Source organism: Lutzomyia longipalpis, chromosome 3 (assembly GCF_024334085.1).
Source record: "Lutzomyia longipalpis isolate SR_M1_2022 chromosome 3, ASM2433408v1".
Classification (NCBI taxonomy): domain Eukaryota; kingdom Metazoa; phylum Arthropoda; class Insecta; order Diptera; family Psychodidae; genus Lutzomyia; species Lutzomyia longipalpis.
Window position 1 is genome coordinate 27,913,350 of NC_074709.1, and position 27,850 is coordinate 27,941,199.

Genomic DNA, 27,850 nt, shown 5'->3' on the forward strand with positions numbered 1-27,850 from the left:
TTTTCTTCATCTCTTTTCTCTCTCTCTCACGACCTGATTGTATATATTGATTCCATTGTAAGCAAGGAAGAAAAAAGTAGATAAACGTCTTGTTCACTAAAAGAAAATTGAATTGGAAAAGCTTTTGGTTGAATTAAGAGATCACCCGGGAAATGAGATAAGAAGGTGCGAGATGAGCTTTCAATGACACTTCCTATACCCGGGGTTCTATATATCATATTTCCCAAAACATGTCACAGGCCATTAGAAGAAAAATATATACGTAAGTTTCAAAAGCCAATGGTAGTGTGAAAGAAAATTAAATTTTCCCCCTAAAGGATGTCATGCACAATACAAGGGCGAAGTACCTAATTGAAGGAAACGCAGAAAACAATTTTAACCTACCCAGTCTTGTAGGGAATCAAAAAAGGATAAAGAATCGCCAAAAATATTCACCATTTTCCACTGGGGTCACAACGAAAAAAGGCAATAAAGTTTTGTAAAAATTCAAAAAAATTAGCCGCCATTCGCCATTTTGTTCATTTCAATGCATGAAGCATATGTTTCAATGCTTCGTCAATATGAGCTTGTCGATGGGAGTTTGACATTTCATTTTTTTGGGAGAAAATAAAAAAAATTGCGTATTTTTTTAGTTTAATTATCGTGGTAAATGTGTTTTACGTGTTGTTCAAGAGTGATTTTTATATCTGAATACCTGGGATGAATTCCCGCACAACTTGTGACCGTCTCAGCGAGCACATCATTGGTCGTGGAAAAGGTCTTGGGAAAGGTGGTGCCAAGAAACATCGTAAGGTTTTGCGTGACATCATCCAGGGAATCACAAAACCAGCAATCCATCGTCTTGTCCGTCGTGGTGGTGTGAAACGCAAAGGATTCCAGCGCAGAGGATCTTTCAATTCGTGAAAAAGTCATCTTCAAGACGATCCACGACCATTGTTTTTGGATTGCTTTGTTTTGTAATGAGAGATGTGCTCGCTGAGACGGTCACAAACTGTGCGGGAATTAATCCTTCAGGTATTCAGACATAAAAATCACTTTCGAACAACACGTAAAACACATTTACCACGATAATTAAACTAAAAAATACGCAATTTTTTTTATTTTTTCCCAAAAAAAATGAATGAAATGTCAAACTCTCATAGACAAGCTCATGACGAAGCATTGAAACATATGCTTCATGCATTGAAATGAACAAAATGGCGAATGGCGGCTAATTTTTTTGAATTTTTACAAAACTTTATTGCCGTTTTTCGTTGTGACCCCAGTGGAAAATGGTGAATATTTTTGGCGATTCTTTATCCTTTTTTGATTCCCTACAAGACTGGGTAGGTTAAAATTGTTTTCTGCGTTTCCTTCAATTAGGTACTTCGCCCTTGTATTGTGCATGACATCCTTTATATACAAAATCTCACCAAAGAAAAAGCTCAATACGAAAAAGTTTTCATTTGTAAATCGGTCGTGGTATTGAGAATTTTTCTTTGGAATTCTCTCCCCAACTCCATGTGAATAGGAAAGAAAACTTTTCCACTCAATCCAAATAAAAATTTTGATACCCACACACCGTGTTTACGCAAAAATTATTCACCGCAGCCATGAAAGAGAGAAAAAAATAACATTTAGGTCTCTGAATGGGAAAAATGTTATCTCTTCTGGAAATTTTCTCATCCCCCCATCGACACTTGGAGGCTTTTTCCCTTTTCTGATCCATAAATTTCATCATATTTTCTTCCTTAATGTAACGCAAAATCTATCGTGAAATGTGTTGAGATGAATAAACATTGTATATTTCGTAAAAAAGAAACTTTTACGTTTTTACTTTGCTTTCACGGGGGCGGGAGCTAACAGGGGAGGATAGGGATATTCTCATGGGGGAACCATTATACACACCTCATATTTACTGAATATATTTAGGGGAGTTTGGGTTACAAATTGAGGGCATATTCGGCACATATTTGTCCGTAATTTAACCATCAATTTGAATCCATAGTTTGTACCAAAAATTCGTGTATAAAAATTTATTTTCTTGATCACTTTTGCTTCTGCTTTAAGAAGTTAACCCTTGCAGGACATTTGGGTATTTCATAATAAAGAGAATACAAACAAAACTTAAAAATGACGTCATTGTTTTCATTTTTTAGCAAATATTTCCCAGTTTTATTTTTCATAAAGAAACGAATAAACTTCTTTCTGTTTGAAACATAATTTTTCCTTGATTTATTTCGTTAAATTAATCCAAGAAAAATAAAACAAAAAGCTCTTCCATAAATTGCAAAATATATATTTCTTTGTTTATCCCTTCAAGGATTTCTTTTTTGAATTTACTGGCTATTTGCAAGCAATTTTCAACGTCATTTGTCTGTCGTTATCATGTTCTCAATATCTCTTCCATTTGCAAAATCTCTCGGAATTCTTCCTCAAGTCAGGGATATCCAATAAGTTGTCAGTCTGCTAGCTCAATTCAATACCAATATATAGGAGAAATAAACTTGAAAAAAAAAGACATTCCATGAACGATACAAATTCTTTTCCAAATAAAATCCCTTTCAGGGCCCTTCAATATGGGAGAAAAGATTGAGTCAATGAGCCATCAGTAGAAGCGACATGTCTTCATCACATTGCAAATGCCAGAGCGAATCTTCGTTGCATTGAATTGCAAAGGCAATTTATCATCGAAGCAGCGTATAAAATCTATCAAAATGAGCATCGATTTATCAAAGCGTTTTGCTTCTTTTTTTTATTCTTCTTTCATTTTGCTTCCTCGCCCCCGCAGAATGATGACTAAATATCGAATTTCTCTCAATACTCGACCTTTTCATGTCAGAAAACTCCACCTTCGTCCCGCTTGCAGGGGATTGATTAATACTTCCCTGTACTTCCGGGTGGTGAGAAGAAGACAAATGACAAACCCTCTTGATGTGCATCAATTGCAGACAACAATGACATTCTCATGTGCATGCAGAGTGTATTCTTGTGCTTTCCACCCCCATATGCACTCTTCACTGTTTGCATTCATACACATATATATGCGAGCTTTTTTGTGTGTAGATTCTGAATAATCCAAAGAAAGCTCTCTCGGTGCATTGCATTGTTAAAAAAAAAAGAAGAAGAAATTTCCCACAATTTTCCTGATGCTGCATAATATTGCTTATGAAGAAATTTTTTCGAGAGGAAAATGAGAAGAAGAAAATGATAAGAAAAGCTTTCAGAATTTTCTCAAATTACTTTTTCATTATTCAGGAAATTCTTCTTTTCCTGAAAGTTTTTTTCTGATAACAGTTTTTTAAATTGTCGCGGGAATAAATATTTAACTTCTATATCAGAGCTTTTTTGAGCTTCTTCTTTGAATTCAAAGAGCTCAATTTTATTAAATAAATCCCGACAAAACTGCTCAAAAAATAACTTCACAAGAGAACTAAAAAAAAATTCTTTTCAGACTTTACCAGAATTTTTTTTGCTCTTCAACCAAAAAAAAACGAAGAAAACTTTTGAAGAAGCTCTTAAAAGAATTTGTTGCAAATTAACCCCATCAATCCCCTTTCAGTGAAAAAAAAAAAGAAAAACAGCTCAACATAAGATGAGGATAATTGTGAAAATTCTCTGAAGAATGTTGTCTATTTTCCAAGCTTCTTCATCGTATATACACATCCTTTTACTTTCATTTAGCATTTTCAGACACAAATTCCTCCTGCAGGATCATCACCCTCATTCCAAGCTCCAAAGTTCTTTCTTTTCTTTGCCACAATATATACTCAATTTCCGTGAAGATACTTTTATGAGGAAGAAAGAACATTCTTGGAAAACACATGGATATTCCCAGATGGAGGTAAAATTCATGGAAAATGCACTACCTTGACACCCTCTGTTGTGAGTGGAAAATGTTTCATTTGGGATTTTTAAAAGTGTTGCACATGACCACCATTTATGCCTCGATTTATATTGCTTCTCAAGCACAAGAAAATCATGAATTTGATGAGAAAAACGAACGAGGTTTGAAACAATTTCATGTAGGCAGTTTAGATTTATTGAGAGAATCCATCCCAAGCACCATTTGTCTAATTTAGCAATTTATCTACTGTGAACGATAAGCTTTTGAGAAACGATAAGCACAAAGAAATGCGAGGGAAAAGCTTTTTGCGTTTAAAAAAATCAAAGTTCAAGCTGCTTTCCTTGACACCTCCTCAGGGGTGTGGGAAAAGGTTAAAGTTCATTGTTAACTTAAAGGAATGTCAATTGAAAATTTAAGCTTCTTTCTATTCTTGGAATTGAGAGAAAAATTGAAGCTTTTTTTACGATTTTATTCGGGATTTTTTTCTTTAACATTTTAATGTCAATTCTCGTCTATTTCAATGAACTTTTCATCCTTTGTAGGAGGAGAGTTAAGTAAGAATTGATCAATGAAAATTCTATTTAGATATATTAAGCCAATATGGAAGAAACTTTTAATTTTTCTTCTTCATTCATCAAGAAATTTTAGTTGTAATTTTATTAGAAAATTAATTTGATTCTTCCCCCGCATTTCTTCAAACTTTTGCAGCGATATTGCAAAATTTCTTTAAAGTTAAATAAATTATTAAATTGAATTTATTTCTTCTTAATAAAAACACGAAAAATAGCATTAAATAAACCGGAAAATGTAATTTTATGACGGAAATTTATCAACTAAAAATTGAGAGAAATGTCAGTAATAAAGTTCATTGAAGAGCTTTTGGAAAATCATCACGAAAACCCACCAGGAAGTCCCATTTATGTTCACAAAACTTCCCACAGAAATTCTCCCACGTACATATGCTCGGTGGTTTAGGGAAAAATTGATTCGGATGCAGTAGTTGTGTGGTATGTAGTTTGCAAAAGTTCACGTATTCCACATATAGTGTGTGCTTAAAGCTCATAATATTTAACAAACCCCCAAGCGCACACACATTTGAGGTTCAATTGAATTTGCAGTACAAAATTAGTGGTATTTTAGTGTTCCAAATAAATATTCTTCCCTCTGCAGCGTCAACCTTCAAATCCCTTTCCCAAAATGTGTGGTGCAACACATAAAGTTTGCACAGAAAGCTCCTCCATACACCCACCCATCCAATGAGCTAAACTCTCGGCGTGTGCTTTGGGAATTATTCAGAAATTGCGGTTTTAGAGCAAGTTCAGTCGCCCGCACGCGCTAATTTTAGCACCCGAAGGCAAAAGAGAAATTTCTAAACGTATCATGTGCGGTGGTATTAAATGGTGCATTAATCAATATGACAATTTCTGCATTGGATAGCAAACACTTGTTGATACTGCGACGAGCGCAAGCTTGACGACGCCGCGGGGTGGGCTCATGTACGTGGGTTTGCACACACACTCTATGATGGCAAAAGAGGCGCCAACAATTAACTCCCCGGCTCTAACATCAATTTAGCGTGTCACATTTGGCATATTTGCTGCATTGAATTGTGCATGAATTACCTAAATATTGCTGAATTGACCTTAAAATTGCTGCTGAATCAATTCATGCAATCTCAATAAATTACACACTCGCTAAAGTAAATTGAGCTCCCACTGCAATCTTCACATTCTCTGCGGAAATGATGGTTTAGGTCAAGAACTTGACTTTTGTGTGTGTGAAGATTTCCGATATCATGCGAAGAAGCACCAATTTGTGAGACATTATTTAGTGGAATTTGCTGAATTGCAAAGTATTTGCGTGGGGTTCTTAAGAAAATCGAATGCAGCGTGTGATATTTCGCTGTAAAATAGGGGAGAGCATTCCAATCTTGACCTTATTGATTTTTCTTAAATTATTCTCAAATATTTTATTGAAAATTTTTTTTTTTTTTACTTTTCTTGTCGATTAATTTTTGCCGATAAGTTTTATTACATTCTTAACTGATCAGTAAACGGACTGAATAACTAACAAAAGAACCCGCTTAAAAATTAAAGAATTAAATAAAATGATTTATAACGATTTTCTTTACGTCTAAATATTTCAAAAAAATTCTCAAACTTCTCTGACTTTCAGAAGCAAATTGCTTAATTCCTTAACTCAGCAATGATATGTATGTACATAATATATAGCTTACAAAGCTCACAACAAATTTATTACATAAATAATAATGACATAACACTTGGGAAAAGCCCCCTGAGTCAATGCGAGAAACTTTCTCATGAGCACATAAAGCTTCCAAAGAAAAAATATTCTGCTTTGGAAGAATTGTGTCTTGTGTAGGTAATCGCCGGAAGTTGAGTGGAAAAAAGTCGCAGGAAAGTCACACGCATTAGGTGTAGCACGAAAAGTCAGGGGTGACACTGAGTCCTTCGTGGGAAGGGCGGGGATATTGGTGAAATGTATATATGAGACGGAAATAGGAAAATCACAAATGATTTTCCGGGAGAAAATATGAACTTCCAGCCCCGCAATCCTTTTTTTCCCAGCCAAATGGGGGTGGGGGTGAGTGGTAGGATATGTAGTTGCGGTGGAATCATATCCCGGGCATTCAATTTCAGATGGTGGTATCTCTGAAAGTATCATATTTGCAAAATAAACCGACAAGAAGCCACCCTCCTTAATATTGAATACATTTTGGGATCATTCCGGAATCATCTCCGTATAAAGTTCAGGTGAAATTTGGGGGGTGGGAAAGCTGTGGCATATTTGTGAGGTCTTTGGGAGGGGGAAAGCACCCGTATTGTATGGGGAGGATGATGTCAAGTGCAAGAGGAAATAAAAGGAAAATATGTTGGGGGGATATTTGAGTGGTGTATTTGATTGTAAAATGAAAGAAAAATTCAGCGTTTTATTTTACATCATTTCCTTCTACCCCACTGTGAATGAATCAAATATTCCCTTTTTATTTTTCCATCTCGCACCATGAAAATTCCACGCACTCTTTGGCTTTTCCTCTCTTCCACACCACATGGGCACAGCGAGAGAGAGAAAAAATTGTAGAATTTGTGGAGGGAAAATCTTTTCTGCAATTTTCACAGTTTTCCCTGCTGCTCACTAGAGTTCTCTCTCACTCACTTGAAAATCATTCAAGAAACATTCTGGGTTTGAATTGTTGATAAAATGTGTGGAACTTGTTTTCAAATTGCAAACATATAAACGCCTTTTCTCGTATAAAACTTGAAAGTTTCGTCGAAAGTTTTGCTATATATATACATATATATATATATTTTTTTTTTTTTTGAAAGTATGTAGCACAGAGCTTTTATTGGTATTATTTGTTTTTAAATTACTTAATTGTTGCAATTTTATTTCGAAAGAAATTTTATCAATTAATTTAAATTATTGCTTCAATAAAAATAAAATTTGTATTGGCGAATAAAAAATTAATTTTCTGGGAAATTTCATTTCAATTCATTTCAATTTTGATGACAAAAAAAAATTAAAAATTTAAAAACAAAAATAATTTTTTTAAATGAAAATTAATTCTAAATAAAATGCAAATTATTCTTAATAATAAATTCTTTTTAAAAACTGAAGGGTTAAGCTAGAAACGTGCCTAAAACATATTTAAAAAATCTTTTTTTTTTCTTCAGATTTTGTAGTTCAAATCCTCCTTTTTTCATAGATTTTTTTAATTAGATAAAAATAAAAATTCCTTAATTCCAATGAATGAGATAAATACGTTAAATGACATTCAAACTTAAGACTACAAATAACTTAATTTTCCCTAAAGATTCTCCTTTCGCGCAAAGTTTACGAAGAAACTTTATCATCTAATTAATTTACAGGATTCTATATAAACAATTTGCGGTGTATTGAGGTTTTCCCATAAGTACTAACAAAACTTTAACGTAGCTTACATATTTCAAAAGCAATAAGAAAATTGTTTTATATAGTTCTCTGCTGAGTTTATTCTCTTCAGCTTTTTTTCCTTATTCATTTAAATGTTTTTTTTCTACTTTTTTGTGATAAGAAACTTTTAGTTTTTTTTTCTAACAAGTACAAGTTGGAGACTATGTTGTAAAGTCTAACAGAAGCTTTGTACTCTTTTTCCTTGTATTCCTTACACACCGACATAAATCCACATTTTTATGAAATCCATTTCCAGCAATTTAACTTTCTTTCAAAGCAATTTTCCCAAGCTATTTTCCTTGGATATGTATTTTTTTCTTTCTCTCTTTCTCCTTGCACCCAATGGAGCTTTTTCATCCCACGTGTGAAGAGGAGGAGAATGGTGGAAAAAAAGAGAAGTGGTTCAGAACTATTGAACTTGAGATTTATCGCGATTACGACATTTCAAGGGTATGAGGGTGGAATTGAAACAAAGGGAAGCGTACGAACATGTGGGATGTGTACAGGAAAAGTGAATTACTCAACAGGGGCACACGTGGAAATGATCAGGTGGATGAACCCCGAGAATTCTGCAAAGAAGAACTTTAACGAAGGATGAGAGGATAATTTTTCTCCGAGTTAATTGTTATTGGAAGGAGGAGCTTTCGTCAATCGCCGTCCATTTGGTCAGTCCGTGGGGCATAGAATCCGAAAGGGGGGAAGAAAAGTAATTGATGGTGATCCCATTTTGGGGAGGAAGGGTGTATATGCCTCTGTTAGCGACTTAATGCCGCCTCCCAATGTAATGAAAACGTCACACAATATTTATATGGCACCAGAGAGACGACATTCTTTGAATTTGCCATGTGTGTATTAACTTAGAAAACTTCTATACAATTTCGCTTTGATTTTTTTCCAATAAATCAGTTTCCCTCCATTATTGGGGTCTTTGGTACGTTTTTTTTTTAAATTGATGCCAAAAATTTGTAATATATTTCAATAGAGCCAAATTGTGGGGGAGTTTAGGAGGAAGAACTTTGCCAAATTGATTGATTTTATAATTTTTTGTGTGCAGAGAAAATTGGTCCAATTTGTCATTTTTATGGGTAATCCTATTCAATGGCGTTCTAGGCGTCCCCTTTACTTACTGCAGCGCCACTGTCTTGAAATTCTTATGTATCTTGACAGTTATATTCAAAATTTAAGCAATTGGATTATTAGTCGTTAATAAAACTTATTTTACAAAGAATATTCTAAAAATTGAATTATTCTTCTAATTATTGAAATATTTCTATTATCAATATTCTAATTAGTTTCCTTCCATCCTCTTCACCTACATCAGCGCCATTGATTGAATTGATTCCCACGGTGATGGCGCTGCAATAGCACTAAGGGACGCCAGAAAAAAATTCTTCTTTTTACCACCATTTAATGCTGAAGAGAAACCAAAAATAAATATTTTGGTTTGTTTTGTATTCATTTCAGCTTAAAATAACATCCTGGATTATCATTAACACCGCCGTATTAGGCCATGATGAGAGACAATGGGTGTTGAATACGAAATGACTTTAACATATTTTTCATTTGTCTCCTCTCACCCCCCCCCCCACAATGAAGACAGCATGTTGTCGTCCATGTTAACCCCACACTTCCACCTCAATCACACCACAAATCTCATCTCCCACTGATGACACATCTTTAGCGTATCATCAATTTCCCACATCCCCTCTTAACCACGTTTCCCATTCAATCAAAAGGAGAAAGGACTCCTTCTCTCCTTACTCTGCGTATGGTTGAAGTGACAAGACCATCCGCAGCATCCTTCCCACATCTTCTCACAGTCAGAACACTCCACCCCCTCCCCCCGTCAGACATTCCCAATGGGCTCGCTAAGAGGCACAATAAAGGAGCATCTGTGAAGGAGGAAGTTGAAGGGAAAAAAACACAAAGGTGTGGGGAAAAATGTTCTCGTTGACATTATATGACAGGTACAAGCTTAACTTTTCTCTTCCTCTTCCCGCCCACATGTTACGCGACGGCTCATGCACCTTAAGGCGAATGAATACGAGATTGGATATTAAACGGCAGGAACAAAGACGGAATGGTGGGACAAAAAAAACGAACGATACATGGAGAAGAAAGAAAAGGTATTTTCCCACATTTTCCACTTGCGTGAATTCGACAATGTTGCTCCTACCGAACGTTAAAGCTTTTACCGGGAAAAAAAGCTCCCCCAGTCATACACGTTCAACAGATAAGATAAATCCCCCGTGCTAGTTCCAATTAGTTGAAAATTCACCTGTATAAGGTTTAAAAATTAAAACACAAAGTCCTAATTAAACGGAGCTTTGCCGTACACTCTGTGCCAATTATTATCTTTGCATGCGAATCTCAACGTGCCTCTAGGGTGCTCGTATATGCATAAGCAAAAGCTCAACGGAAAAAAAAAACAAAAAGCAAGGAAAAAGTATATCATGTTCATTAAAGAGATTATTGAACTTGTACACAGAGGAAGCATGAATGGGAAGGTTGAACCATCCTCCAAAAAAAAGGGGGGAAATTAAGCAAATAATAACATTTGCACGTGATTTGCAAAAGAAAAAGTAATTCATTCAGCAGAAATTTTGACAGAGGGTGTAGGAAAGTTCATGGACATTTTTAGCTGTGTTTCTTTCAGACACAGCTTTTGTGTACCGAGCAAAATCGAAAGTCGTCAGATCGGGCTCAAACTTGGGATGAGCACGAATTAGGGCCCCCACATTCCAAAAAACGTATGCGCCAAAAAATTTTTTCCGGCCGGCCGGCCGGCCGGCCGGCCGTCCGTCCGTCCGTCCGGAACCTTTTGCTAAATTACAAGAGAACGGTAATAGATAGAGACTTGCGGTAAACGGCAAAGTTTAAAAGTCGACTGGAAGACGTCAGATTATGACGTCAAATTTTACCCCCCACCCCCGCGTCCGCCATTTTGAATAACCTCAAAATTTTGTTTTCGCTATATCTCAGCCGCTATTATAGCTAGAGGGCTGAAATTTTGATATGTTGTAGGGGCCATCAAGAGCTTTCCAACGATACCTCATTTTCGAAAATCGGTCAAGCCGTTTAGTCAATATGGCCGTCACAATTTTTCATCGAAAATCGACCATAACTCGAAAACGGCTTGACCGATTTTGATCAACCCGGGCTCAAATGAAAGATCTCAACAAACCCTACAACTCTCTAGAACATCCGAAGTTTCAAAAGTGACCGCTAGAGGGCCAAAAATCAAAAACAAAATTTTCGATGAGTTTTCGATGAATATCTCGAAAACGACGACATAAATTTTTTTCATTTTTTGATATGTTGTAGCTGACCATATTATCTAGCTTCATGCCAAAAATGAAGAAAATCTATGGATCCGTTCTCGAGATATAGCCTTCCAAAGTTGGCATGTCATATCTCGGGTTCTACATGTCCGATCTTGATCAACTCAAGCGCAAATGAAAGGTTTCGTGAAACCCTACAAATGTCTAGAACATTACAACTTCGAAAAATGTCCGCAAGAGGCGCTAAAATCGAAAACAAAGTTTTCGAAAATTTCGAACTCGAATTTTTCGAAAATGGCGACATAGATTTTTTTCATTTTTCGATATGTTATAGCTGACTTCAAGACCTTTCAAACAAAAAAAAATTTATGAAAATCTATGGATCCGTTCTCGAGATATGGCCTTCTAAAAATTTATTAGCGTATGACTTTAATACTATTCCAGACTTTGCGCGTATTTAAATTAATTCGCGTTCTAGTTTGCTCTCACAAAATTGGTACACTGAAAGAAACACAGCTCCCGTAAGCTTGGTCAGCTTACCAGTACATTTATCAATGAATTCTTTAAGTTTTATCAAGATTTATTTAAGAAAAGTCTTCGATTTCTTATGCTTACTATCTTAGAGTTTTTTCTAAAATTTTCTTGGTTAAAGCTCTTCTATTTAAATTGCTAATTAAGCTTAAATCTTTACGCCCCATATGGATCCAATTCAGCCTCATATTCAGTTTTCTTTCACTCCTAAGAATTCAATTTAATTTTATCTCTATTCCACATCGCGACTTGTTATTTTGGAATTAATTCCAAACTAATAAAGAAAGCGCCATTTCAGCTACGAAGATATCGGCATTGCAAAAAACTTTCTAGCCTAGCAATCTTCCTATCCCATTCATTTTTATCTGAGAGAGGCACACACAGCCGTATAAACAAGAAGAAAATCAATGAGTCAAACATTCGATAATTTATCGATACAACAGTGGAACCCCCCGGATGAGGGTGCTGGAGAAAACATTAAAAGAGGAAATAAAACGGGATGAAAAGTGTGTGTGTGTAGAAGGATAAACTTTAACAGAAATAGGGAGAATGGGGGATGGTAAAAAGGATTGTTTTCCCATGTGCCCAATACTTGTTTTAGGAGGAAGATGCTCGTGACTTTCCCCAGATTACCTATCACATTTATTTGCCCAATCCATCCCTTATTTCCATTTATGTGGAAATTCCGTCGTCGTCGTGGAACTTTGGGTCAACTTTCTATGCTCAAACACATTCGGATACCAGAGAGGACGAGGGCGATTCGGGTGATAAAGAGGAAGTCACCAGAGAGAATAACCCAACAACGACCAAACATTGCGGTTTGGAAGAGGAGAGTTTTCGAAATACTTACATTCGGGCAGGAAATGAAAGTTACACGGTGCGCTCCCCAAAATTGCTTATTACACATTTGAACTCAAATTTAATCTCAATCACTTTCAAGGTGTTCCAGACACATGGAGTTTTGTATGTATACAGTTTTTTTTAGGTCAGGAAAAAGGTAACGATTATTGTCGTAACCGTCGCAACAAATCCATTCGTTCCCTCATCCTCTAATTTAGGAAAAATTTCAAATGTTGTAACAGAGCTTTCGGCTCTTCTAAAAAGGCTCATTGAAAGCTCTTCTTCAGTAAAATTTTCATGTCTCGATGTCGTTCTAGAAGAGTTAGAACGTTTCTAAATTTAAAAAAAACTCCACTCGAATGAAACAAAACAATTTGTCTCAATTATCTTGATGAATTGCTTTAGACACAGCACTTGAACCATTTGAGCCAACAATTCAATTTACAAGCAATGTGAAATGGTACGAAGAGAACGAAAGAATAACGATGGAGGAAACATTCTATCGGGTTTGTACATTTTTGTTGGATTTAGAATAATGTTTTCACTCCAAACACCTCGTAGATGGAATTCTTCAGAAAACACCAAGCAAAGGTTTTAGAGGGAAACAATAAGGTTCTACAGGCGTCCCTTTACGCAGGGAGTGACCTGAAAATTTCCCATCGAACCCTTTTCTTTATTTAAAGTTTATAATTACCTCCTTATTGGTTACCGTTTGCCCTCTCAGCGTGTAAATTCAAAACCAATTTTCTCTTGTTTATTTTTCATTGCAAACTTAACCCAAAGAAAATGTTCCCATCCAATATTTCATCCCTAAAATTTTCCCTCCTCCACCGAAATTTTCTCACGAAAATATATAACCCAAAATTTACATGATAATAGATTTTGCTTCTCATTCTGCTCTGACTTTCAATCGTACTGTGATTGCTACTAAATACTGGCAATCAATTCTCTGTGAATATGGACAATTAATTGGATTTCTCAGCCCCACAGTGACCAACGCAGAAGCGCCGTGTCCCGATCATTTAGCAGAGACAAGGCTGTGTGGAAGTTTTCATGACGTCACCCACAACACGTGCTTCTGTGACGCCGAAGCGAGCCCCTCGCCGGCATATCAGGGGCAACACAGGCACACAGACGAGCTTTATCAGTTGAGTAGAATAATGTACATACAGCAGTATATTCGCGACATTCTTACAAATTATATGAGTCTGTCGGCGTATTTTGAAATGCTCAAGACGTCGAGCTGAGGCACGAGGTGGCCACGCATTTAGTCACTTGGCAGTGTTCGTTGAAGCGCGCAAATCCCATTGAGGAGGAAGCACAATTCTCGTATAAGATAGAATTTTGCGGAAAAGCGTCTTGAGAACATTTTATTATATTTGCAATAGAGACGTATTTCAGTTGTAGAGAGCTTGCAAATATTTCATTGCAAGCTTCTCTCACCAAAGTGGAGGAAGTTCGCATCACTTGAATGCTCTAAAGGGGTTAATAATTCTCCCAAAGTGGGCACTCGAGTGTGTCAATATAAATACACCCTCAAAGTGAAGTTATAGGTATTTAATTCCGATTGCATAATTGAGGAGGAAATCACGAAAATACCCTTCGGGAGCTTCTTGGAAAATTCTGCATTTTGGAGAGCTTTGGGCATTCCCCAATGAAAGCTGACTAAGAAGTTGGTAAAAAAAAAAGAAAAATTATTTATAGCAGAAAAACCTTCATTTGTGTGATTAATCTGATGAATATTAAATTTTAAGATTGGCATAGCGATATGATATTTTGAGAACACAATACGAAATGATAAGAAAACGCGCCACCCCCAACACCTTAACGGAAAAGAACCAATGAAAGATATTTTAGATAGTCAAACAACAGACCCTGGGGGAAAATTCTTGAACATGTTTTCTAAGAACTTTTCTCTCTATTTAGAGAATTTTAAATTCATTGAAGAAAAATAATTAGTATTAGTAACAATAATAAATTTTTAGATAAATGAAGACGTTAAAAATAATAAAGAGGGAAACTCAAAAATTACACAGTTGCTAAAAATTTCCTAAAAATAACGAACGAGATAAATATATTACGAAATATTTCATTCATAATTTAAGCATGTATTTTTTTTCAATTTAAAGCGAAATTTCATAATTTTTCAAAGTCGTTCTAAACAGTCTTCCTAAAATAATTTTTTCTAGGTTAAAAATCATTTAAAAAAAATTAAATCATTTTTATATTATTCATTGAAAGAAAAAGATTTTTAACGAATTTTGTTTCAATATTTTTCGCATTGGTCTGTATCTCGCGTGCAACATTGTTACCAGACACTTTTTTTGTCAAGTAGCACCTTGAAAATCGCTATCTAATCCACAAGATTACATACTAAACGCCAATAGTAATCCCGTGGTGTGCTTCAGGTATTACATTTATTGTAATTTAGATAAATTCCCATTGCGGCGTTGGAGCCCGAATTGACGACTCCTTCTGCTTGTGAGTGCTTGGTATTGGTGGAAAGGACAAGAAAGGGTTAAGCTGACAGGATGGATCAGTGGTTAAAAGTATCTCTTATGCTGTGCACATTTGGCTTCTTCCGCGAGTATCGACCATCTGAGCCATTTGTGTTTGAATTTATGTCCGGACCATGGAGGAATATTTCGGCAGAAGTGATAAACCGTGAAATTTATCCCATGGGAACGTACTTCTATTTGGGCTTACTCGTGCTGGTCTTCCTTGTCACGGATATGCTGAGGTAAGGATGTCTGCACATGCCATTTTCCTTCATAACATAATATAAAAATTGAATTGCTTGTCACAAGCAGTTGTCTATTTGAAATTTATTGAGTTCAAAATCGATCCAGAAGTTTATAAGTGAGAACAAACTATCGGCACTTGAAGAAAGTTTCGCGAGAAAGTTTTGTACGTGTTAATCTTATTTTTTATGTCATTGGCTATCAAATTATTTCCGGAAGAATAATTCAGCGAACTATTGAAGGCAAGATGAAGTTTTTCTATCTTATTATCATCATCTTTTGGTATCTTATCAGTGTGATTTCGTCAATTTCCTAATTTGCTCTTCAAAGTTTAATTCAATTTTTTATGACTCTATTCATTCTACATACTCTATCTTCCGTCTATTCTCTATCTATTCTTTGCTAATTAAAGTTAAGATAAAGTCATTTAAATTATTTTCAACGAGGAGAAGTTCTTAAGAAGATTCTTGGGGAAGGGGGGTGTTGTATGACCCGGCGCCTCCACTGTTAATTTGAATTCTTAAAGCTCAATTTAACTTATTCTTAAAAACTCAATGATTGGCTGATCAGTTCCGACAAAGCATTCTCATTGGTAATCCCGATTTCCCTACGTCACAATCAGGTGGAGCTTTGATGAACAAATTACTTTTAAAAGAGTAATTAAAATTTTACTTGAAAGCTTTGCATTTTATATATTTTTGAGCATAGAATTGACAGCTTTAGACGCAATATTAAGCTCACTGTCAAAGTCATCCAATATAGCCATTTGTAGGTATTTAATAAAATTCAAAAATTATTTAAACTCACCCTCTATCGAGAAACATTTCTGCTTTCACTCCAGCAATGCAAAATCTGCAAGAAAAAATAGATTAGAGAAATTAATAGTAAAATTATTGAGCTTTCACTAAAACTAGAAAATTATTGCTAAAATGGTCATATTAAGGTCAACTTCCCCTACAATTTATCATTTATTTGCAGATATAAACCAATTATCGTTCTGTCAGCAATTTCCGGCATCTGCCTTTGGGCTATTCTTCTGTGGACCTACACACTTCAGTGGCTCTATGTGAGTGTTTTCTGTTTTCTGTTTATAAATTCCTAACGACTTTTAACGATGACTCATTATTAATCATTTAAAATTCAAACAAAAAATAGGTGACACAGTTCTTTTATGGATTCTTTATGGCCGCCGAAGTGGCCTATTACACCTACATCTATGCCAAAGTCGACCGGCATCGCTATCAACAGGTTACAGGGCACACACGGTCAGCAATCCTCACGGGACGCTTCCTGGCCGGCACAACGGCTCAACTGTTGGTTTCCTTTGAACTTATGGATTTCCGGGATCTCAACTATATTTCCTTCGGAAGTGAGTATAATTGCTGACGGGTGGAAGCTTCTTATTATCTCTCTCTTTCTGTCTGGCAAGGTTGCCTGGGGGTTAAGTCAACCACATGGCATGGCTGTGAGTGGGAGAGTAGCTTATACAGCGCATCCCATCCATAAATTCATAATCACGTAGAATGAACAATTTCTCCTCCTTTCTCTCCGTAACATTTTAAGGATTCACATTTTATCTCTGTGAGAATATGTCATGATAAGTTTTATTAAAGCCATCGAGCTGAAAATGTATTTGCACCCCTTCTGGGGAAAATCTTTTATCCACCCCCGCGTGTGAGACGTACTACGTGTGAGGCGGTGGAGGGCAGAAAAAAAGGAAGAGTAAATCATATGTTGTCGTATAGTCTGTGAAAATCCTTTCACATGGCGTATGTAGAGACACGTTCGACTCCTATTCCAGGGTGTGAGAAGTAAATACTTCATATGGCACATAAAGAAGATTTGGCAAATATTTTCCAATACTAAAGCTCTATCCTACACGCGTAAATAAACTTCCTGATTTCCCTCCTTTTCTTGTAGTCACTACCACACATACCTAATATTTTCCATGCAAGGATGTCAATTTATTCTGGGGATTTTCATCTTCTATTGTTGAGAAGATTTAGGAATTTTCACATAATTTGTATTGCATAAATTCTCCATTAAAATTCATCCCAAAATCACATTTAAATGTTTACCAATTGAAGCATAGCTAAGCATAGCCCAACATTAGAATATTTTCCTTATATATTTCCATGTCATGCTTTGGGAATTAAAACAGAAACTCCTTAATCACTGAATTGCTATTTAGAGAAAACTTGTTTCAATTTGTTTATAATACGGAGAAAACATAAATTACAGTGTTGAATAAATAAACAGATATTCAGGAAAAAAGACTCAAGAAAATTTTGTAGAAGAGAGAAACTCTGAATGTTTTTGATTCTGAAATATGCATTTTGTATATGAAAAGCTGCATTTTGTAACATTGAGGTGGAATTTTTAACCGAGGGGTGTCTAACTGACTAAGAAAATTGTTGAATAAAAATAAATTTTCATTCGGAAAATTATGTTAAAAATTCGATGAAAATCTGCGATTAAACAACCCAGAATATCACTGTTAAGCAAAAAAAATACTTTAATATTTAGGGAAGAAATGTCAAATGTTAAATAAGAAACTTCAAACGTTAGAAAATAAACGTCAACCGGAGCAAACAAACGTTAGAATAAGGAACATTAGAATAATCATAAACTGTTCAAATAATCGTCAACCGTTTAAATACTTATCAAACATTAGAAGAGGAACGTCAATCGCCTCAAAAGAAACGTCAAAAATTAAGATAAACGTCATTAATGAACATTAATTGTCAAAAATTCAAATATTTAATTTATAGTCAGTTTTCGGGGAAAAATAGAAGAAAATCGCTGATTATTTTTACTTTTCGCAAATATTTAGAATATATGAAAAATAATCTCAAATTACTTCTATATTACGTTTAAAAGCTTTGTCAAAATAGACCAAATATAACCTGAAATATTCACCCCTTCATTTTGACATATGTATACATCCATAATGATACATATTTTTCCCCAAAAATATTATGAATTTCTGTGAAAGAGGAAACTTTACAAATGCCATTCATGAGAGTTATAAAATAAATAAAATCTTTGCCCTTCTTTAAATCTTTTACACATAAATTGATGCAAACATATGATTCAGAAATCTAGATTAATCTACAATTAGAATTCAATTGGAAAACTATGTGGATGCTATTCGAGAAGAAGAGCAATAAATATAATTTTCAAATCAATCAGGAATCAATCAAAGCTCACCCGGAGCTTTGTTAGCAATGATGCTTTCAAAAGCTTCAATAGAAGTGAATTTCATTAAATTTCATAAGCGAAGCTTGTGAGCTCTGCTTGACATCATTTATGTGCTTCATGTGCATTAAATTTAATCGAATTTTTTTCAGTTCATCACATTCAATTTATTGAGAATCATCAGCATTAAAAGCTCTCTCTGTGCAACAAGAAACTACATACGCGAATACACCTGCCCCATAAACAATCTTTCAACCTCTCCTCACAAATGAAAATTGATTTTTCATTGCACCCCCTCCGTTGCTTATGAAAAGCCAAACCATTGAATATTATGGACTGTGTACACACTTCACACGCGGACGAGCTATAAAATATTCTTTTTCAGTCAGTGATGAACTTTGTAATGAATGCTTCAGCGTGTATTTATAGACAATTAAGCCGCACCAAGTATATCCTTTTTATGCTTTTGCCCTCCTCCACCCACGATGAAAAATATTTATTAAAAGTGATTATCGTAAAATTTAACAGGGTGTGAAAGCACACTCCTCATTGAAGAGAACATGAAAATTTTAACTTCAATTTCGCACAATTCGACTGACAAATTAATTAGACATTAATTGATTTTATAACTTTGTGACCTTTCATCGCCCTGGCTGAGAGCAAATTTGACTCTCATTTATCGCGCAGAGGCGCCAGGAAAATTCCATATATAATAGATTCTGCGTTGAGGGGTGAAAAGTGGACCCTATTGTGCTCCATCACACCCCCCGTGCGCTTGCTAATTGAGATGAATCTCTTTGCAGGTCAAGTTGTGTCTTTGGGCATATCAATTGTTCTCCCATCGGTGGGCATAAGTCTCTATTTTTACGCGAGGAAAGCTCCCCCCATTGAGAGTGTGGAGGTAGTTCCGAGTGCACCTGCTGCAGAGGAAAAGCCTGAGGATCCACCACAGACGGACCTCCATTCATACACAAATCACGCAGCAGATCTTGACGATGAGAAAGAGTCAAATATGGTTGTTAGGAGGCGTTTTGAGGAATCAGATGCTGCTGATGCAGTGAAATCAAGTAAAAAGGACATTTAAATTCCTTTAAGGATCATGTACCCCCCATCTCACAAACTTAATATCCCACCCATTTCCCAGAGACTGATGGGGACGGGAATACTCCGACAAATGGCAGAGCCATCACAGACATCCCAAATGCTGATTCATCATCCATTAAGGAGGAGAAAATTCGCTTCTCATGCCAGCGTGCGACTCTCCTCCTGTGGCAGCACTTTATTGCCGGCTACAGCAATCGAACTGTCTTCCAGTGGAGCTTGTGGTGGGCACTGGCCATGTGTGGATTCCTCCAGGTTTGTTAAAATCAGAAATTCTTCATAAAATTCATTTGAAGACTTTTTTCTCAAAGATTTTAGCGGTTTTCTCAAAGAAAGATTAACGGAAAAATTCAAAATTTATCTATGGGCCTAGTCTTAAATTTTCTTTAGGAATTTTCCTTAACTTTCAAAGATAGATAACTTACAAAAATCTATTATAGGGACATCATAAACACCGCAGAAGATGTTTGAATTTTTAGAGATTTTTTGAATTACTTTTTAAAATAAAATACTTAAAACAAAAATTGAAAGAAAAAAATATTTAATGAAAAACTGCCGCAAAAGTTCGCACATTTAAATCAGGATTAAGCAAACTTTATAAAGCATTAAATATTTTATTGAGTCAGTTAAAAGCATAACGAAATCCTTGATTCTCCTAAAGGACCAAATCATCCTTTTCACAATACGACGATGCAGATATTCCATGAAAGGATAATCGGCTATAAAACATAACACAATATACCCACAATCTGTATGGTCAATACCTTCAAAATTTTACGAGACCTCCTTAAGGGTCATTTTACTGACGTCAACGATGAAAATGGCAGCTTCATGAGCTGAGATTCCTCGCATTGGATATCCCCCCATATTCGGGGTGGCCTCATTAAAATCTCGTGGCAATTAAAAAGCTCTGCATGAATTCATCATTACCACCAAGCATCAAAGTTATGGAGAGAAAATTTGTAAATCCATCCATACAATGTGCTTGACAGAAGGCGAATGAAGAGGTGAAAGTGGCGTATTTATTTTCTTATATACGTATAATTCCCTCACATGCAATTTAATGGCACCCAACCCCTAACTATTGTATTACCGCCGCATTCAGCCCCCATTTTGTGCGACATTTATTGCTCTTGGTGGGCTTTGGACGCCACAAACTACACATAAAATTGATGTTAAAGACCAACGAGCCAATTCCCGGAGCAACCCTCTCTCGAGAGAGAGAACATAGACTTTACCACGGAAGCCGTAATAAAGAAAACCTGTAGGCGAAATGGAGCTTGAGGGTGGGGGAATAATTTTGTGCGTGTAGTTCATGGTTAATTGAGTACATTTTGCGATTTTCCACATATAATTCCAGGTGCAGACGTACATTCAGCCACTATGGCAGCAGATCGATTATGGGAGGGAAACATTCTGGAATGGAGCTGTGGAAGCCATTTTGACGCTCCTAGGGGCACTAAGTGCCCTCTTAGCGGGCTCCCTGAATGCTCGTTTGATTGAAAAATGGGATCTGTGGATTCTTACCATATGCTCACTCGTAGAGGGCGCTCTCATTCTTGGAGCTGCCTTCACGCAATACGTAATGGTGGCCTATGTCACCTACATCCTCTTTGGGACTCTCTATCACTTCATGATCACCATTGCCAGGTGAGTTTTCTTACTTTTCTAATTTACACTTTATTTATTAAAGCAAACAAACAACCTAAACGTTAATTAACGATTCAATTGTCTGTCCATCAAAATGGTCGTCAGTTAATTATCAAAACAAACTTTCATTGCAACAAAACTAATGGTAATTAATCATTATTTCCCTCAAATTCAACGCTATTTCGTATAGAATATCGGAGCAAAATATCGAATATATCGAGTGACTTTTATAATAGGCTGTAAACATAGGAAATCAACATATAATTTTAATAATTTATTCCAAAATTGAACTTGTGAATTTCACATGTTGTTTAGTCATCCGAAATATTGTGCTAATTGCAATTTATAATTTTATTTACATCACTGCAATTTTGATTTTCTTATGCTCCAATTAACTATTTCTCAATATCCTGTGTCAAATACTGTGTGATTTGAAGCATAGTAAATAAACAACATTTGTAATACATTTTCTGGGTATGTTGTGTAATTTATATTGAGACGAGGTAAATTGTCGCTTCGCTCCAATTTACCTCGCCCCGCTTCGCGGGATTTGTTGCGCTTCGCGCAAATTTCAGAGAGAAGATAAATTATGATGGTTTAAAGGCAGATTAAGGCCACTTATCGATCCCAAAAAAAAAAAATTGCAAAGAGGAGAAATCATTTTCATACAACATATCGGGCGCGAAATTAAAAAATTTGCAAAAAATGCATGACTTTTATATGGGGGCTACCTGAAGGGGGGCTTTGGGGGGAAAATGAATACGGCCATTCGAAAGCGCCTGATATAAGGAGTCTCTGTACCAAATTTCATCACGATCGGTCAAACGGTGTAGATTTGTATAGCTGTACAGACACGAAATCCTTTCTTTATTATATAGATTTTCAATAACAGTTTAATTTTGAAAATTTTGACAAAGAATTTCAAAACATTAAATGTTAAGGATGTGTCAAAATACTGCTGTCAAATTTTATTTAATCAAAATTAACGCAAATTAATTAAAATTGGTGATTAATGAAGCTTTGAGAATGCTGATGATGATTAAATTAACGTGCAATAATCAAATAAGAAAGGAAATTTTAATTAATCTTGAAAAATCATCATAAAATGACAAAAATGTTGAAAAAAATATAAAATTTCAACGCAAATTAGAGCAATATACTTAAATTCACAAGATAAATTGTGGGTGGTACTTGAAAGTTTAATTTCCAAAGTGATACTCCCGCATTTTGCTGAAGAGAATTCGATTGCAATTAAATGAAAATTTCCCGCTTTTCACGGAAGGATATAAAATTCACATAAAGATGATAAAGTCAGTCGAATGCCGCGAGTTGGAAGTAAAGTGCCGTGAAAGATGAGTTTATTTTGTTGCTTCTTTCATTTTCGGTATATACGTGCCCATTTATCTGCTTTCCCAAATCTCAAGATGATATTCCTCTATCAGCGCTTCAATGTAATAAATGGGTAAATAAATGAGCAACATCGTAAGGAATTAGGAATATATACATTTTTCAGTCTTTGAGAAGAACTTTTCTCTCTTCTCTGTGTCTCTCTTGCTTTACATTATTTATAGAGATTATATGCTATTTCTGAAAATACTTAAAATATAACCGGCAAGATAATTTAAAAGCTTAATGTTTATTTACATTATCGGGCGTTTTATTTAGTAGAAAAATTATGTGATAGCCCGGACACAAATTTTGTTGAAAGTTGTGTCTAAGATTCCTAAACATGTTCAAAATAACACGTTTAAAAGGGAAATTGTTTTCTTACTTTAATTAATTTTATATATTTCTCCAGATTTTTGTGGTATTTCGTCATTCTTAAAGCTTTCATACATTCGCTTAAAGTTTATATAAACAAAATAAACTAAATCGAGGAAAAATTGGTATGTGTCTCGACTATCTTGTCAGTTGAAGTACCTCCTCAAATTATTTAAATCATTCTTCAGAAAATTTAAATTCAAAAGATTCCAACATAACAAAAACACTCCACAACGATTGAGACAATCAAAAGCAAGAGCGATGCTCTCCATTTTTTTTCTCGTGCTACAAATAGCCCCAAAGAGGGACCTTTTCTCGGATCAGCATATTTTTTTGTCACATCCAGTACCCAACCCTCGACTTATTGTATATTCTCAGCGTGCTCGTGACACACATAATGTGAGGAGAGACACAATTTTTGTCTCATTGACCAGCACCCCAGAAGATGAGGAAAAAAAACATTTAGATATTTCAAATATTTCTTTCACGTGCCGTGCTTTCTTGCCCCGTCTTCCAAACGGGTGTCTTCTTTCACTATGGTGTCCTGCTAAAGTGACGACAAATTTCTTTATTTACTTATGGCTCATTTCATATACAGCACGTGCCTCGTATTGTCAAGAAAAAATTAAGAGTCAGCTGGGGGATGCTGGGGGTGAGTTTATTCAATGCTGATGTGAAAGTTTTGGTAGTTTTGCTATAATTTCAAGCCTTCATTGTTGTCGTTGATTATTCAGATTATTCAAAAAAGACCGAAAAGAAGCCGAACAGAACACGAACAGAGGCCGAACGTACCACGAAAGCGAACAAGATAAATTCCCGCGTTTTTATTGGTTTACTAACCTCATTTATTACCCATCGTTAGTAGGTATACTAAAAATTTGATGAAAAATCTCTACATTTGTTTAAAAAAATTAGGGAAAAACTTTTTTAAAATAAAGATAAACATAAAAATTAATAAGAAAATCTATCTTCCAAAAATTAAAATATTTTCTAATTTAATAAAATAAATCAATAGCTTTTTCTGTTTTATTTCCATCAGTATTTCCCACCTCTGTTTCAGTTCAAATGAACCATGAATGCAATTTTATGCACAGAGAAAATTCATCTTTTATAAAAAAAAATATGTACGACAATGCACCTTTTCCCAACATGCAAAGGAATAAGAAAAGAATATGGGCAAAAGCAAGAAAATTTGAAAAGAAAACGAAGAGAAAGAAAATCATAAAACTTTTGAACATTCAACATAGCGTAACCCTGTGTGGAGAAAAATCAAGAAGAATCACAATGAATATGTATATAACGTCTTCATCGAATAGGGGAGAAAAAAGGAATGTTTCCACAGTGGGTGGGAAGAAAAATTGCACCTACTGGCACATTTTTATCATAGTCTCTTCATTTTATTCCTACAATAAACAACAATATTTTTCCTTTTTCCACGCTTTTCCTCACATTCTCGCCTTGTCGCTTTAATAATGTTTTGTGTGTGTGTCTTTTTGTATTAACTTTGCGTACAATGCAAATTCATGGCAAATTCTGGGCTTGAAAAAAAAAGAATGGTTAACATGAACAAATGGGAAGAAGAGCAATATTTGTTTAATTTTCCATGCTTCGTGGAATTCTTCTTATCGTTTCACATTAGTTTTCCGGGATTTTCTTTATTTTTTTTGGAAATTTTTCCAGAAGATTTCTTGAGAGAACCATTAATTGTTAATAAATCAAAAATTTTAGTATTTCTTCATAGTTTTATAAATTAAGGGATAATTTGTTTAATAGAAAAAAAAATAATCCAGGAAAATTTTTCGACAGAATTTTCTTTATTTGTTGCAACGTCGTGTAAAAATATAATTTTCTAGTGAACTACTGGCTTTTGTAATATAAAAAAAAATCTTTAAACAAGAATTTTCTAACGTCTAAAACGTTTTTTTTCTCTAATCTACTGTGTTCTTTTATTTTCAGCGCAACTGTGGCAAAGTACCTCGTGGAGGACAGTTTTGCACTAATTTTCGGCATTAACACGATGTTTGCGCTTCTTTTTCAAACAATTATGACAATCATTGTAATATCCGATGTGGGCTTTGCATTGGATCCACGAGGACAATTCCAAGTCTTCGGGTGGTACTTTGTGTGCTTGGCAGCTATTTTTGGAGCAACAGGAGTAGTGAAGATTGTAAATAGGAAATGCCGTGGGGGGACATTTCAATTAGCTTCCAACTGAACACCATCCCAGTCTGTGCTTCCAACGGTAAGAAATTAAAATAAAGTTGTACAAGAAGAAATTTATATTCCAACACGTTGGTTGTTTAAATATTTAACACAAGCAAAGGAAGGAAAGGTGTCCATCCGTGTAGCTTTCAAGCTCTCACCCTCTAACAGAGATGGAAAGTATATAATTTTACAAATGGAAGTTTTCTAATGATAAATTAGGGGAATGAAAGAATTCTTTGAGGTACAATAAGCATTAAATTCATTGAGCTATTTTCCAGCTCTTTCATCATTTTCTCTTTTTTTCTTGTATTTTTTCACGTATTATCATGATTTCATGCGTGATATTTGTAGCATTCGCTACCTAATGGATTCATACATAATAATCTTTTGAAGTCTCTCTGGCATTTGCTCATAAATTTGAGTCATTTGACGATGAGGTTAAATGAGCCGTTTATAAATTATTTATTGTGCTTTAGCTCTGGCTTATATTTCAATCCCATATTGCCTTTAATCTACGATTTTCAGGCTCTCTCTGCAATTATTTACTTAAGCACACGCCGACGTTTTCGGGGGGTGGTGCGTGGGTGAGTGGTAAATAAGTAAAGATGATGTAGAAAAGGGGTGTTCAAAATTTTATGCTTACTTAATTAATGAAAATATGTAGTACGTGAAAGTCTGAAAGCTTTCTCTGTGCTTTAAAGTGGCCTATATACATTACATAATTTTCCAAGAGAATGTTTGCAAATTCCTGACATTGCGGACAAAATATAAATAAAAGCCATTTAAGAGGTAAATCGACACGAGTTGATGAAATTTAACATATTTGTGATGTGAGAGAGAGAGAGAGAGAGAGAGAGAGGTTTAGAGCTTTTGCGGTGAATGTATATAATTTTACGTTAGAGTCAAAACCAAGCAGTGACTTTTAGGCCTTTGCAGAATTAATAAAATATGATCTAATGAATTTTTTTGTTTAAAAAATTCCTGTTTTTTTTTTTAATATTTTCATTAAATTAAAGTAAGGAAATGAAAATTTTTAATTTAAAAAAATGAATTATTAGTTAAACGTTCAATTTAGTGAGCTAAATAGTATTAAATAAATTATGAGAAAGTAATATTTAATTCTAAAATTAAATCTTCTTTTCAATGCTGATTGAACGAAAAGAAATTATTCAGTCCTAATTATTTATTTTTTCTTTATTAAATTCCTTTTAATAAATTAATTAATGATTCTAATTTTTCTTCAATTCCTTCTTAATTATTAATTCGTTAAATTGATTATATTTGTAGCTTTGAAAATAAAGAAATTGAGCTTTTATGTTTTCTTTTAAAAGAAACTTATAGAAGAAATTTAATGAACAAAATAAAATGATAAAAAGCTCAAAATTCTATTTTATAAAAATTAGCAAAATCTTCTCCAACTTCTTTGCTCTCTTTGCAAAAAAAAAGAGATTAAGACATTCAATAAAATGGAAATTTCTCGTCTGATACGAATGTAATACCACTAAATCCTCATGAGATTTTAAAATGAATCTCAATTGCGGCTTATGAGATTTTGATGCCACTTAAATCTCCTCCGCCCCATCCTGATAAGATAACTCACTCATTGTCTGTGCTGGAAAGTTCCTCTTTAATCAATTAAAATTGAATAAAGTGATAAAACTTTTCTTGTCTCCTCGTTCTGACGCTCAATGCATTTTCTTGCGGATTTTTTTCCTTTCCACCAATCTCGTTTATAGAATGAAGCAGCTGCAAGTTGGGAATTTTATTTGCAATTTAGAATATTATACGATTCTGTGGGGATTTTTCTTTTGTGTTAATTAACTTTTTCTTTGGGGAGGGGGCGGGGGAATGGGGTGATTTTCAATGCATGAGGAGAGGGATTAATGTAAAATAAATTTAGTTGAAATTTGAACTTTTGCAAGCATCTCATGCGAATACATCAGCCACAGGGTTTGCTATCATCACCATCATTGACATCTGAGTCCTCTCAAATTACCTTTCTCTCCCACCCCTCACATGCGGGAACTTTTGCATGGGTTTTGCATGAATTTCAAAGGAGTTTCACCTCCGCAGCAAGAGGTGGGAACAAAATACCGCATGTATACAAAGAAGTCAGGATTCCACCATCATCCAATAGAGAGAAAGCTCAAAAGCTCATCTCAAATTCCAATAAATTAATATCGGACGAAGGGTGCATAGTATAGAGTCAAACTCTAACCACATATGTGGTTCAACTTGTGGTTCAAAGGGTATTTAGGTCAACACAACATAACCGTCAGCAGATTTATTTGCATTTAACAAAATAATTTTTTTTAATTCGCATTGCATAAGAGATTAAGTAAATACATATTGTACAAAATAATCCTCCCTCTGTGACCTTCTATTAATGCTTAATTCGAACATTTTCCCAACGCACACCTGGGAATCTTCTAGTTGGGTCCCTGAAGTGATGACTTCCGAGTAAATCAGTCCATCAATCTCGACAGATCAATTCATTATAGTCAATTTATATCGCATCACACGTCACTCATCCATTGAAATGCCTTAACAATGTGATGAGGGGGTGGGATCGTCCGTTTTGCCTCCCCTCAAAGGGAAAGACTGAGAAAATCACCAGAGAGTTGAGATTGGGGTGATAGGAGGACCAGCAAGGAGGGTTCCTTATCCAATCTTAAAATGTAATTGATTATAGTCTCGTGCTTTGGCATTCTTTTAAGTTCTTTCCCTCTGATTCGATAGATTTTTTTGTCGAGGAATTCTTT

The 27,850-nt window shown here is 35.0% G+C and overlaps 2 protein-coding genes across 16 annotated transcripts in view; one reads left to right on the forward strand and one right to left on the reverse strand.

Moving 5' to 3' along the window:
- LOC129793612 (potassium voltage-gated channel subfamily KQT member 1) overlaps nt 1-27,850 on the reverse strand; it is a 151,115-nt gene that overhangs the window by 104,009 nt on the left and 19,256 nt on the right. For all 11 annotated transcript variants that reach the window (XM_055833750.1, XM_055833756.1, XM_055833749.1 and 8 more), the window contains exon 2: nt 15,981-16,025. The gene's annotated coding sequence lies outside the window, so the exon portion shown is untranslated. The remainder of the gene's footprint in view (nt 1-15,980; nt 16,026-27,850) is intronic.
- On the forward strand, nt 13,702-25,163 carry LOC129793622 (folate transporter 1-like). 5 transcript variants are annotated; one of them, XM_055833779.1, is made up of 8 exons: nt 13,702-14,108; nt 14,841-15,172; nt 16,152-16,239; nt 16,329-16,542; nt 19,175-19,438; nt 19,516-19,727; nt 20,833-21,122; nt 24,840-25,163. In XM_055833779.1, the coding sequence occupies exons 2-8, from the start codon at nt 14,964-14,966 to the stop codon at nt 25,096-25,098; spliced, it is 1,536 nt and encodes a 511-aa protein (XP_055689754.1). In that variant the 5' UTR covers nt 13,702-14,108; nt 14,841-14,963; the 3' UTR covers nt 25,099-25,163. The 5 variants fall into 5 exon arrangements, with proteins under 5 accessions (XP_055689754.1, XP_055689753.1, XP_055689755.1 ...); XM_055833778.1 differs by having other exon boundaries at nt 14,864-15,172; XM_055833780.1 differs by having other exon boundaries at nt 13,723-14,104.

Bases quoted from the DNA above. Each gene is read 5' to 3' on its own strand.
- LOC129793622 (XM_055833779.1), top strand. From the start codon at position 14,964: ATGGATCAGTGGTTAAAAGTATCTCTTATGCTGTGCACATTTGGCTTC. The intron at 19,728-20,832 runs GTTTGTTAAAAT...ATATAATTCCAG, and splicing joins CCATGTGTGGATTCCTCCAG to GTGCAGACGTACATTCAGCC. The intron at 21,123-24,839 runs GTGAGTTTTCTT...TTTTATTTTCAG, and splicing joins TTCATGATCACCATTGCCAG to CGCAACTGTGGCAAAGTACC.